This window comes from Erpetoichthys calabaricus, chromosome 10 (assembly GCF_900747795.2).
Source record: "Erpetoichthys calabaricus chromosome 10, fErpCal1.3, whole genome shotgun sequence".
Classification (NCBI taxonomy): domain Eukaryota; kingdom Metazoa; phylum Chordata; class Cladistia; order Polypteriformes; family Polypteridae; genus Erpetoichthys; species Erpetoichthys calabaricus.
Genome location: NC_041403.2, coordinates 117087376 through 117102082, shown reverse-complemented (window position 1 = coordinate 117102082; position 14707 = coordinate 117087376). Strand labels below are relative to the sequence as shown.

Sequence of the window (14707 nt, the reverse complement as noted above, 5' to 3'; positions counted from 1 at the left end):
CTCTCAAGAGCAGATAAAATGCATCCTGAGATGAAGTCACAAAACTAGTCATTAATTGACATTTTGTGTTGTGTGGCAGGTGGCCAGGTGTGGTCATCAGCCGCCTGCCTATTTAAGGAGCCGCCTCCCTTCAATCAAGGCTGGAGTCGGGTGAGGAGGTGGACGAGGTCGGAGAGGAGGCGGCGAGGAGAGGCCTGGAGTGTGAGAAGAGAGTGAGAAAGAGAAAGAGAGGTGGCTAAGTGAAGCCTGGACTTTGGGAGACTGTGGGGGTTTGTGTGTGGCGGTGCACTTAAGACTGTGTATATAATAATAGTGCGAATAAATGTGTGGTGATGGCTGGAAATGTGTCTGCCTGTCTGTGTCCGGGAAGCACTATTTCACAGTTGGCATAATTGCCATTAAGCCAAGTTTACTTAACAAGGGGTTGGGTCAACAGACAGTATATGTCTTATTTCCCCTTCTGCTAACAACTAAATTGAACAGGTCATTAAGGAGCAGAAGAGGTTTGAAGATCCTAAGGGTTGTGTCTCTCTGCTTTTTGTAGATGATGCTGTCTTCTTTGCTTCACCCACCTGTATCTCCAACATGTGCAGTTAATCTGATGCAGTTAGAATGGAAACTGGGATTGCCAAACCGGAGGTCATGTTCTTCTTCCAGAAGACAATGATTTGCTCCGTCTGCAGGTTGTGGAGTAGCAACTTCCCCAAGTGGGGTTCAGGTATGTCAGGAACTTGTTGACAAGTGATCGAAGAGATGATCATGAGGTTGACCAACAATCACTGAAGTTGCAACAGCAGTTTTGCAAATGTTGTACCAGAGTATACTGGTAAAGCAGTCAAGTCCTTAAAAATGGGTTTCAGTTGGCAAGTCTGTCTTAAATCCCTGTCGTCACCAGTGGACATGACCTCTAAGTAGTGGCCTTTAAAAATTTAAAACTCAAGAACAAGTAGCCAAACTGAGGTTACAGGACTCACGTGGCATTACAGACTGAGGATCCTGGCAATACTAAAGGACTAGAAGAATTAGCTGCTATCTCTTGAGATCAAGAGGAACCATTGAGGAGGTTTAACACTAGAATCCCTGAAGCCTACGAAAAAAATTATAATTCCGGGCCACCTTAAATTCCCTCATCAACATCTTTGTTTTGCAAATGTGTCAATTGGTACAAGCAGCCTGCTGTCCCATCCCCCACACCAACGTAGCTGAAGTTCTCCCAGCTCAAGTCTCTTTATCTGGATGTGAAGTGCCTGGAGTTGTACAGGGTTAATATAAATCATTATTTGCAACGCATGCATGTCATGTGTGTTCCGTGTCTACAATGATCTGGATAAATGTAGGATGACAGGAAATGCAAGGCAAGAAACATTGAACACATAGCTAAAACAGAAATATTTTTCATGTTCTACTAATAATTTTCAAAGTGCCAACATGAGTCGTATAACGTGTGAAGACTGAAGTCCAAATATCAAATAAATACTTTCACGTGACATACAGGTATAACAAAACAAGTGCACGGACACGTCTGCTTGGCTGGTGCAGCAGTAGGAGACGCTGTCTTATAATCAAGAGGTTGCAGATTCAATTTCGGGTCCTTCCTGCATTTACCGTCTCGAGTAGTGAGCTGCTCTTATTGCTACTATTACAGAATAAAAACATACATTTGATTTGAGTCTGTAACAGCCGGTGTATAGCAGACTGCTTGCGCTGATTGACACATTTGCAAAACAAAGACACTAATAAAGAGGTGTGAAGGAATTTAAGGTGGCCCGGGATTATGATTTTTTTCATAGGCTTCAGGGATTCTAGTGTTAAAGATTCAGTTAGGATTCCTCCTGGAAACCAACCAGAGGAAGGGAACCACAGCCTTGTCTTCATGGGGAAGACCCAGAGTTACCTATGAAATGTTAGAAAGTTAGGATAAACTTAAATTCATCATTGGCCATAGAGTGGGTTCGCCACATTTAATATCTAATGGTTGGCCACTGTAACTATCTCCAAGCAGAGTGGATGGAAAATGAATGCTATTTCATAATGACTGAGCCAATGCAATTTATCTTTAAACTGTGCTCTTCACAATAAATCATCTTAGAATAGTAGAAGGAGATATACTGGTTGATCTGGTATATTGGATGAAATTCTTATTTTGGCATAGATTTTGAGAAAATCATTTTTACCTGTATACTAAAAATCAGCGAAAAATTGCAAACACATTTAAAAATAAAACACAAAAGGTGAATGTGAAAGGAAATGAGAAATGTGATTTTCTTTCTGTATATTTCTGTCTTAAATCTAATGTTGTTGTGTATGGACATGTATGTGAACTACATTTAAGAAGTGAGTCTCATTCATTAACAATATTACCCAGAAGTTGTGCGCTTCAACATAATTGCTGAATTGATGCAAACGAGAAGAGAAGCCATGTCTTGTGCTGTGTTTGCCTGATACGTGTGATGCGAATGAGAGTAAGAAATAAGCTGCATTCCAATAGGTTTCAAGAGAGGCAAATACATGCAATTAAATCGTTTGATGAGCATTAATCATTTATCAGCAATACATTTTTATTTGTTAAAAATAAGTTTCAGTGAGAAAACGTGTATACAAATACACTATACAATTACCTACTGAAACCATTAGGATTTTTAGTTAAACAATAATATGAATTTATAGCTGTACTGCTCATCCTAATCTCATAGCACCATAAAAATGCAAAAAATGAAAAATAAAAAACAGAAATTATATATGTAATCTTAGAAATAACAGATTACAGAAATATAAGTTATAATAAAGAATGGGGGCAGAATAAGACAGGGAAACAATAGTCAAATAGATGAGAATGATAGATAAAATATAAATTATTTCTTGATGAAAAAACTTTCCATTATTAAAAACAAAATTGTACTTATAGCAAATAATGAAAATGCCTATGGCTGCATTATTTTTGCAGCTAAACATCTATTTATTCTCTCCTTTATATTCAGTAAAACCCTAAAGAAACACCAGTTTCTTCTTACCTGATACATTTAGCATGTCATCAATTCTCCCTGTGATCCAGTAGTAACCATCTTTATCTCTCTTGCATCCTAATAAACAAAAAGTACAAACATTTTATACCCACCACAGGAAATACAGACTGAAAAATATATTCAAAATAAAAAAGGCAATTAGTTTGTATCCGAGGTTACTGCAGAGTACTAGGCAACTTCTGATAAAGTGCAGATTTCCTCATCTGGTATTGGCACCATTATAATAAGCCTATCGATAAATAAAAGTAGATAAATGTTCAAGGTAGATATAGAAAATACCTAAGACAGTATTTTTGACAGATAATAGATTTCTGATAAGATAAATAAAAGGTATTTTTTTAATGTGATCTGTATATTTTATCACAAAACTTACAATAACTGAACAGAAGGGGAAAAAAATCCAATAAATCTCACATAATTACTGTATATTGGTTTTATCACTGAAGAAAGAGTCAAACGGGTGGTATAACAAGTCTAAACTAATAAAATATTGTTCCTGCATCAGTCAAGGCACCCTTGATGTTTAAAGATCCAAACACCTGTTGTATAAAAGAATGTCAGTCAAATGGTAATTATAAATATATAGTTTACTAGGGAGCTTTGCTCGCCAACCCCCATGTTTGGTTTTTCCGGATACACACTTTTAAGATTTTTTTTTTCTTTTAATTGTTGCTATTTCATTAGTTTCACTTTTATTTCAGAACTTATGTAAAAACAGTATTTGGAATCTTTCGAGTCCCAATATGCTGAATCTTTTAAATAAGGTCAGTGAGACATGTGTTTAATGACTTTGTACCATAATTCAGGATAGGTTTCTCTATTTGGAATTTCAGCACAGACAAAGCAATCTACATCATCAGCAGTTAATAATTTTTTTTGAAAAGTAACCAATAAATGCATGTGAGGTAAAACACATTTTTGAAATTCTCTGACTTAAACTTCAAAGCCTTACAATATTTACATACTTCTGAAATATCACCTGTGTCCATATATTCAATCTCTATTTGCCTTTTAGATATTTCTCCAAGTAATAATTTCTCTTTTTTTGCGCTAATGCGATGTTTACTTTCTTTTTTTGACACTGTCGTTTTTTTCTGCTTTCATATTCTGTATCTTGCTCTGCATGTTTTTCGCGCCTATATTTTTTTTGAGTCTTTTGAATTCCAGTTTTCATTATCTCTAACCTGCTCTGCATGTTGGCCGCTTTGTTTTGTAACCTCTTTATGACGTTTTACTTTGTTTTCTACTGTCTTTTATTTCTGACCTCGCTTGGTCCTGCTTTTTTTTCAATGACACCTGGTCCGTGGTGATTATTTTCCCTTTTTCGAGTAATAATTTCTGTTTGTTTGCGCTACTGCAATCTTTACTTTCTTTTTTTATACTTTCTAATTTTCCTACTTTCATATTCTTTAACTTTCTCCACATTTGTATTGCGCATGTTTTTTTTTTTGAGCCTTTCAAATTCCACTGCTTTCATAATTTGCTCTGCATGTGTACAGCGCCAACGTTTGTGAACATGTTTATGAAGTTCTACTTTGTCTTTTACTCTGTCTTTTAATTCTCAGCCCGATTGGACATGCTTTGTTTCAATTCCACTTGTTACGGGCTGATAATTACTTTCCTTATTTTCTGAATTTGCACCTAGATTAATTTTTTCTTTTTTGCTCTTTTTTCTCCCCAACGCTTTTGAGTCTCTTTTCTTCGCGCTGCTTTCTTCTTCACTTAGTCGTCGACATTTCATTTACAAAGTATTGTCCTTATATGATTTTTATGCGCTGAGACCCTGGATCTGTGTGTGCTCAAATCCTTCACAAGACTGAATGTTTTGCCGCCCCGTTGTCTTATTTGATATTGATTGTAAGTAGGGCTTGTCTTGCAAGAATCTCATGTTCTACATCATCGCGAGACAGTCCTGGGTCAATCTCTTGGCACAATGTCTCATGTTTAAGGTCCTCGCGGGTCTTTTAACTGTCTTCCGTGATCTTAACGTGAACATCACGTCTCTACGCCCTACTATTTCTCTCCAGGATTTCTTTTATAATAGAGAGATTATGATATATTAATTTGTACAACAAGAGAACCTAGCTGAGGCAGTCTCTGCTAAGCCATTACCTATTGAAGGAAAGGAAGAAGATGAAGTGGTTTTCTGGATTGACAAATTGGTCCAGTAACAGTCATTGTTACATTACACAAAGAAATAAATTCATCTTATGGAAGTAAAATAATGCAATAGTACATAAGAATATGTTGTGAAGAGACCAATCACCCTAACATCCAGCAGCTTTTCAATGTGTATTCTTGTAATATTTTCAAAGCATTACTGTGTTGCAATTTTAAGGTCCTTGGTGTCTAATAATCACCCACATTGGTAGCATTTGGGGTTTATTGCATTAATGGAGAGTACAGAACCCCAGATTCTGGACAGAAATGTGAACTATGCTCTGGTTTACGTACAGTGAGCCTTCTTTTGTCAGACATTTTAGGAAATATGGAAATGTGACAGTCCCTCTACACATTTTTTAGATATCAAGAAACCTTGTGAAAGTGCATTCCATATTTTGGTATTTTGTTGGTGCAGGTGCTAAATGGGGGCCGATCTACTGTTTGCTATTCGTTCCTTGTATTTGCTGAGAGTGAACAGAGTTTGCATACTTGATAAGTCAGTCAGTCAGTGTCCATCCATCCATCCATCCATTTTCCAACCCGCTGAATCCGAACACAGGGTCACGGGGGCCTGCTGGAGCCAATCCCAGCCAGCACAGGGTGCAAGGCAGGAACAAACCCCAGGCAGGGTGCCAGCCCACCGCAGGGCACACACACACACCAAGCACACATTAGGGACAATTTAGGATTGCCAATGCCCCTAACTTGCATGTCTTTGGACTGTGGGAGGAAACCGGAGCACCTGGATGAAACCCATGCAGACACGGGAAGAATATGCAAACTACACGCAGGGAGGACCCGGGAAGCGAACCCAGGTCTTCTCAGTGCGAGGCAGCAGTGCTACCACTGTGCCGCCTTGATAAGTCAAATCTATTTAAAATAAACTTTTGTGCATATAGATAGATAGATAGATAGATAGATAGATAGATAGATAGATAGATAGATAGATAGATAGATAGATAGATAGATAGATAGATAGATAGATAGATAGATAGATAGATAGATAGATAGATAGACAGACTTTATTAAAAATTCACATAAGTGTATAAGTACATAAGTGTAGCCAGGATTCAGACACTATCCATTTTTGGATACAAATTTGCTATTTGCAGATTATGCACTCTTATCCTATGTCTGTTGATCTAAAGCATCTTAAAGCTAAGTTTGACATGGCTTTTAAGAGTCCACTTACATATTAAGGTCTGAATGTACGGCAGCTGCCTCACACAGAAGAGCTGAACCACAGAAACACTGGATCTTGTTTATAGGCAATGGTAGCATTGTACTGGAGGGCAGTGGTAAAGCAGAAGCAATGTTTTGGTGTACCAGTCAGTCTACGTTTTATAAAGTTTATGAGCACTCGGGGGAATGGGGTGACTAAAAGAATAAAGTGCAGTTCCTGTCACTGGTTGCTCAGAACTTAAAAAATCCTAGGAGACCTGGTAAAAGAAACCCAACTAAACTCCTTGAAAACTGGAGACTTCAGTTGGATAAGTGACCTTCACTTGCCAGACTGAAAACAAGAAAAGACTAAGAAAATAGTAGAGGTTTGAAATGATTTCCCCCTTTTTCATTATTTCCTAAAGGCACTGCTCTACAATTAGACAATTAATTTCTACTATGAAACTTTAAAAAGTAGTATTAATCATAGATAAAAAGCACAGCGCAATTGCAGGTGGCATTCCATTTCAATGTCCAACTTCAGAATTAACTTACCATCTCCAGTAACATAATAACCTGGGAATTTCTTGAAGTATGTGGACTCAAACCTCTCGTGATTTCCATAGACTGTTCTCATCACTCCAGGCCAAGGCTGCTTAAACACCTGTGAGAAAGTTTAAGAAATTGATTCTCTTTAGTGCCATACATACCCAACAAGTGGTACTTGATTTTTTTGCCCATGATCACTTTGATAATCAGATAAGAGCTGCAACTATTAAGTTTCCATCCATCCATCCATCCATCCATTGTCTCCCGCTTATCCGAGGTCGGGTCGCGGGGGCAGCAGCTTGAGCAGAGATGCCCAGACTTCCCTCTCCCCGGCCACTTCTTCTAGCTCTTCCGGGAGAATCCCAAGGCGTTCCCAGGCCAGTCGAGAGACATAGTCCCTCCAGCGTGTCCTGGGTCTTCCCCGGGGCCTCCTCCCGGTTTGACGTGCCCGGAACACCTCACCAGGGAGGCGTCCAGGAGGCATCCTGATCAGATGCCCGAGCCACCTCATCTGACTCCTCTTGATGCGGAGGAGCAGCGGCTCTACTCTGAGCCCCTCCCGGATGACTGAGCTTCTCACCCTATCTTTAAGGGAAAGCCCAGACACCCTGCAGAGGAAACTCATTTCAGCCGCTTGTATTCGCGATCTCATTCTTTCGGTCACTACCCATAGCTCATGACCATAGGTGAGGGTAGGAACATAGATCGACTGGTAAATTGAGAGCTTCGCCTTGCGGCTCAGCTCCTTTTTCACCACGACAGACCGATGCAGAGCCCGCATTACTGCGGATGCCGCACCGATCCGCCTGTCGATCTCACGCTCCATTCTTCCCTCACTCGTGAACAAGACCCCGAGATACTTGAACTCCTCCACCTGGGGCAGGATCTCGCTCCCAACCCTGAGAGGGCACTCCACCCTTTTCCGGCTGAGGACCATGGTCTCGGATTTGGAGGTGCTGATTCTCATCCCAGCCGCTTCACACTCGGCTGCGAACCGATCCAGAGAGAGCTGAAGATCACGGCCTGATGAAGCAAACAGGACAACATCATCTGCAAAAAGCAGTGACCCAATCCTGAGCCCACCAAACCGGACCCCCTCAACGCCCTGGCTGCGCCTAGAAATTCTGTCCATAAAAGTTATGAACAGAATCGGTGACAAAGGGCAGCCCTGGCGGAGTCCAACTTTCACTGGAAACGGGTTCGACTTACTGCCGGCAATGCAGACCAAGCTCTGGCACCGATCGTACAGGGACCGAACAGCCCTTATCAGGGGGGCCGGTACCCCATATTCTCGGAGTACCCCCACAGGATTCCCCGAGGGACACGGTCGAATGCCTTTTCCAAGTCCACAAAACACATGTAGACTGGTTGGGCAAACTCCCATGCACCCTCCAGGACCCTGCTAAGGGTATAGAGCTGGTCCACTGATCCGCGACCAGGACGAAAACCACACTGTTCCTCCTGAATCCGAGGCTCGACTATCCGACGGACCCTCCTCTCCAGGACCCCTGAATAGACTTTTCCAGGGAGGCTGAGGAGTGTGATCCCTCTGTAGTTGGAATACACCCTCCGATCCCCCTTCTTAAAGAGGGGGACCACCACCCCGGTCTGCCAATCCAGAGGCACTGTCCCTGATGTCCATGCGATGTTGCAGAGGCGTGTCAGCCAAGACAGTCCTACAACATCCAGAGCCTTGAGGAACTCCGGGCGTATCTCATCCACCCCCGGGGCCCTGCCACCAAGGAGTTTTTTTGACCACCTCGGTGACCTCAGTCCCAGAGATGGGGGAGCCCACCTCTGAGTCCCCGGGCTCTGCTTCCTCATTGGAAGGCATGTTAATGGGATTGAGGAGGTCTTCGAAGTACTCCCCCCACCGACCCACAACGTCCCGAGTCGAGGTCAGCAGCGCACCATCCCCACCATATACAGTGTTGACACTGCACTGCTTCCCCTTCCTGAGACGCCGGATGGTGGACCAGAATCTCCTCGAAGCCGTCCGAAAGTCTTAAGTTTCCATGAAACAATAAAACCCATACTCAAACATAGGCATAAACAGTATGTCTATGTTTATATATACTATATATAGTTAGTTTCAACCAAGCTTTATAATTTAAAAGCTAAAAATGATCCATACCCGAAACCAAGGTTCAGGTTATAGTAAGGACAGAAATGTGATTTCTTTGCATCAGAACAAAAATGATGTATCCAGGACATTAATTAGGCAAAGATGCAACCTTAAAAATAAAATATTGAATTGAATTTTTAATCAAGAGGAATTAACTGGAACATCAAATTTGGCTGAAAAAAATGACTTTCGCCCTTCCAAAATTACAGTGCATTCAGAGCAATAATGTGTGGGTGAGTGAGTAATTAGGTTTTGACTTACTGTATTGTACCCACAGACTCATATCTAGACATATCTCACTCATAAAGTGCTCAAATAAAGTGGTCCAATATGTTCAGGAATGCTTAAAACATGTAAATATATTGAAAACCTAAGAATTCTTATAGTATATGCAAGGACAGCAAGAAAAAAAAAGTCTCACTATAAGAACTACAAATATCTGCCAAAAAACAGCATACATTCAAAGACATACTGTAAAACATAATCATATAATAGACATTATATTACCAGATAACCTTCTGCTTCCCCTTCTAACTCCTCTCCAGATTCATTCAGGATGGCAGGAACAACTCCAAAGAAAGGAAAGGTCTGCAAAACATTTCAGCATAATAGATAATTATTTTATTCACCACTGCCAATTAAATCTACATTAGTTTTAACTGATGTTTTTTCACTCTAGAAGGAAACCATTTGTCCTCCAAAGAGAAAGACAGAAGAGGGAGGCCGAACGTGAAATTTTCTAAACACACCCACAGATTCCTGGAGGCAGGAGGATGGAAATACTGACATAAGAAAGCTATTATGTGAAGAATTAGGTTTGTTTAACCACTTAGTTAAAATGCTCCTGAAAAGTTTTTACCACCATATTCAGTGCCATGACTTTGTATGAAAGGCTAAAATCATTTGACCCCAAACAACAAACCTACAGTATAATGGAATTTCCCTCTGTTACTGATACTGTGTTCAAGAGTTGGCATGAAAAACACATGCCACATATATTTATTATTTTGATATGAACTTTTTTTTTGGCTAGTCTGTGATTTTACTCTTAACACCGGAGTAAGTAGAATTCCATATACCGGTCAGAGTTTTGGCGCTTTACATAACACAACAGGAAAACAGTTTAAAATGTTTAACTTTAGTAAGATGAAGAGATGCTTGTTAATTAAAAGAAACTCACCGCTGAACCTGGTTTCAAAGTTGTTGCAGCAGGAAGAGGAGTCATTACATGGCCACCCTAAAAAAACAGAGAGCCTCTTCAGCATCATCTCATTACATGGATATACAGTGGTGTGAAAAACTATTTGCCCCCTTCCTGATTTCTTATTCTTTTGCATGTTTGTCACACAAAATGTTTCTGATCATCAAACACATTTAACCATTAGTCAAATATAACACAAGTAAACACAAAATGCAGTTTGTAAATGGTGGTTTTTATTATTTAGGGAGAAAAAAAAAATCCAAACCTACATGGCCCTGTGTGAAAAAGTAATTGCCCCCTGAACCTAATAACTGGTTGGGCCACCCTTAGCAGCAATAACTGCAATCAAGCGTTTGCGATAACTTGCAATGAGTCTGTTACAGCGCTCTGGAGGAATTTTGGCCCACTCATCTTTGCAAAATTGTTGTAATTCAGCTTTATTTGAGGGTTTTCTAGCATGAACCGCCTTTTTAAGGTCATGCCATAGCATCTCAATTGGATTCAGGTCAGGACTTTGACTAGGCCACTCCAAAGTCTTCATTTTGTTTTTCTTCAGCCATTCAGAGGTGGATTTGCTGGTGTGTTTTGGGTCATTGTCCTGTTGCAGCACCCAAGATCGCTTCAGCTTGAGTTGACGAACAGATGGCCGGACATTCTCCTTCAGGATTTTTTGGTAGACAGTAGAATTCATGGTTCCATCTATCACAGCAAGCCTTCCAGGTCCTGAAGCAGCAAAACAACCCCAGACCATCACACTACCACCACCACATTTTACTGTTGGTATGATGTTCTTTTTCTGAAATGCTGTGTTCCTTTTACGCCAGATGTAACGGGACATTTGCCTTCCAAAAAGTTCAACTTTTGTCTCATCAGTCCACAAGGTATTTTCCCAAAAGTCTTGGCAATCATTGAGATGTTTCTTAGCAAAACTGAGACGAGCCCTAATGTTCTTTTTGCTTAACAGTGGTTTGCATCTTGGAAATCTGCCATGCAGGCCGTTTTTTGCCCAGTCTCTTTCTTATGGTGGAGTCGTGAACACTGACCTTAATTGAGGCAAGTGAGGCCTGCAGTTCTTTAGACGTTGTCCTGGGGTCTTTTGTGACCTCTCGGATGAGTCGTCTCTGCGCTCTTGGGGTAATTTTGGTCGGCCGGCCACTCCTGGGAAGGTTCACCACTGTTCCATGTTTTTGCCATTTGTGGATAATGGCTCTCACTGTGGTTCGCTGGAGTCCCAAAGCTTTAGAAATGGCTTTATAACCTTTACCAGACTGATAGATCTCAATTACTTCTGTTCTCATTTGTTCCTGAATTTCTTTGGATCTTGGCATGATGTCTAGCTTTTGAGGTGCTTTTGGTCTACTTCTCTGTGTCAGGCAGCTCCTATTTAAGTGATTTCTTGATTGAAACAGGTGTGGCAGTAATCAGGCCTGGGGGTGGCTACGGAAATTGAACTTCTTCCCCCCCAAAGGCCACCACCATACTCATGAAGCATTACACTTGAAAAGTAAGGCATCTTTTTGGGCTAAATATAAAATAAGAAAATATGTTTAGAACTGTCATAGACAATCTAATAAGTCATAAGGCACTAAAAGGCTATGTAAAGTTATTAACATAATATCTAATGGCTTTGACTAAGCTAGATGTTAATGGCTATGTGGAATAGCAGGAAATAAAATGAACCATGCTATTGAAATTCTTTATTATAACTTTAATTAGTGCTATAAAAGCTATTAATGCTGTAACTGCTGAAATATTTTCTGTTTAGAAAATTTAGAATGCTATATGTTACTTGTCAGCTTTTTTACTCACAGTTTCTGTCTGCCAGAAAGTATCCACTACAGGGCACTGTTTTTCACCCACTACAGTGTAGTACCACATCCAGGCCTCTGGGTTGATGGGTTCACCTACTGTCCCTAGGATCTTTAAAGATTTTCTTGTATACCTAAAACGTACATTTTTATTTTAAATATTATAATATATATATATATATATATATATATATATATATATATATATATATATATACACACACACATACATACATATATATATATATATATATATATATATACATACATACATACATACATACATACATACATACATACATACATACATACATACATACATACAGTGCATCCGGAAAGTATTCACAGCGCATCACTTTTCCCACATTTGGTTAAGTTACAGCCTTATTCTAAGATGGATTAAATTAATTTTTTTCCTCAGAATTCTACACACAACACCCCATAATGACAACGTGAAAAAAGTTTACTTGAGATATTTGCAAATTTATTAAAAATAAAATAATTTGAGAAAGCACCTGTACATAAGTATTCATAGCCTTTGCCATGAAGCTCAAAATTGAGCTCAGGTGCATCCTGTCTCCCCTGATCATCCTTGAGATGTTTCTGCAGCTTAATTGGAGTCCACCTGTGATAAATTCAGTTGATTGGACATGATTTGGAAAGGCACACACCTGTCTATATAAGGTCCCACAGTTGACAGTTCATGTCAGAGCACAAACCAAGCATGAAGTGAAAGGAATTGTCTGTAGACCTCCGAGACAGGATTGTCTCAAGGCACAAATCTGGGGAAGGTTACAGAAAAATTTCTGCTGCTTTGAAGGTCCCAATGAGCACAGTGGTCTCCATCATCCGTAAGTGGAAGAAGTTCGAAACCACCAGGATTCTTCCTAGAGCTGGCCGGCCATCTAAACTGAGCGATCAGGAGAGAAGGGCCTTAGTCAGGGAGGTGACCAAGAACCCGATGGTCACTCTGTCAGAGCTCCAGAGGTCCTCTGTGGAGACAGGAGAACCTTCCAGAAGGACAACCATTCTGGACAATCCACCAATCAGGTCTGTATGATAGAGTGGCCAGACGGAAGCCACTCCTTAGTAAAAGGCACATGGCATCCCGCCTGGAGTTTGCCAAAAGGCACCTGAAAGACTCTCAGACCATGAGAAAGAAAATTCTCTGGTCTGATGAGACAATGATTGAACTCTTTGGTGTGAATGCCAGGCATCACATTTGGAGGAGACCAGGCACCGCTCATCACCAGGCCAATACCATCCCTACAGTGAAGCATGGTGGTGGCAGCATCATGCTGTGGGGATGTTTTTCAGTGGTAGGAACTGGGAGACTAGTCATGATAAAGGGAAAGATGACTGCAGCAATGTACAGAGACATCCTGGATGAAAACCTGCTCCAGAGCGCTCTTGACCTCAGACTGGGGTGACGGTTCATCTTTCAGCAGGACAACGACCCTAAGCACACAGCCAAGATATCAAAGGAGTGGCTTCAGGACAACTCTGTGAATGTCCTTGAGTGGCCCAGCCAGAGCCCAGACTTGAATCCGATTGAACATCTCTGGAGAGATCTTAAAATGACTGTGCACCGACGCTTCCCATCCAACTTGATGGAGCTTGAGAGGTGCTGCAAAGAGGAATGGGCAAAACTGGCCAAGGATAGGTGTGCTAAGCTTGTGGCATCATATTCAAAAAGACTTGATGCTGTAATTGCTGCCAAAGGTGTATCGACAAAGTACTGAGCAAAGGCTGTGAATACTTATGTACATTTGATTTCTCAGTTTTTTTATTTTTAATACATTTGCAAAAACCTCAAGTAAACTTTTTTCATGTTGTCATTATGGGGTGTTGTGTGTAGAATTCTGAGGAAAAAAATGAATTTAATCCATTCTGGAATAAGGCTGTAACGTAACATAAAATGTGGAAAAAGCAATGCGCTGTGAATACTTTCTGGATGCACTGTATATACACACAAACATATATATATATACACACATATATATATTATATACTGTATATACATATACATATATATGTATGTATGTATATATATATTCACACACACACGGAGACATACACACGTATATGTATATAAGAAATATACTGTATATAATTTAGTAAATGAATTAACAGACATAGATTCAAAATAAATCTAAAAGACTAGAATTCCATTATTAATGGTTGCATTCCTAATTGCATGATTAACAAGATGTTGTACCCCTTTGCTGGCTTGGACAGCTAATACACAAAAACCTTAAGTCTATATCTTTGCAATTTAATGAATAAAATAAAACATGTTGACAGGAAAATCTAGGGCTTTCTTATAAAAAATATTAAATAATATGATTAAAGGAATTATTTTACCATGGAATCTTAATGGCAGTGAGGTCTTTTTTCCTGGTAACTACTTAAAGTGACCTCATAACAACATGGAATAAAGAAGCAATGGTTCACCAGTAAGAAAAGCAAACACAATATTCCCCTTAAAACAGCACTGAAAAGCTGCAGAAAACACAGGCACTGGACCTAAAAAGGAACACGGGTTTCAAGGATATATAGTATACTGAGCTAACACATGCAGCCTATTTTGTATGGAATGTGTGTCATAAAATTATAATACAGTATAATTTAAAATTCTTGACAGACAAAACTGAATTATTTTTCTATACCAAAGTCT

General features: G+C 40.0%; 1 protein-coding gene across 3 annotated transcripts in view; it reads right to left on the bottom strand.

Annotated features, from left to right (window-relative positions):
• acss2 (acyl-CoA synthetase short chain family member 2) overlaps window positions 1–14707 on the bottom strand; it is a 104397-nt gene that overhangs the window by 12480 nt on the left and 77210 nt on the right. For all 3 annotated transcript variants that reach the window (XM_028811783.2, XM_028811781.2, XM_051932820.1), the window contains 5 exons: window positions 12032–12164; window positions 10202–10258; window positions 9529–9609; window positions 6903–7011; window positions 3012–3080 (listed from right to left, as the gene is read on the bottom strand). In XM_028811783.2, the coding sequence (XP_028667616.1) occupies window positions 3012–3080; window positions 6903–7011; window positions 9529–9609; window positions 10202–10258; window positions 12032–12164 (449 nt within the window). The remainder of the gene's footprint in view (window positions 1–3011; window positions 3081–6902; window positions 7012–9528; window positions 9610–10201; window positions 10259–12031; window positions 12165–14707) is intronic.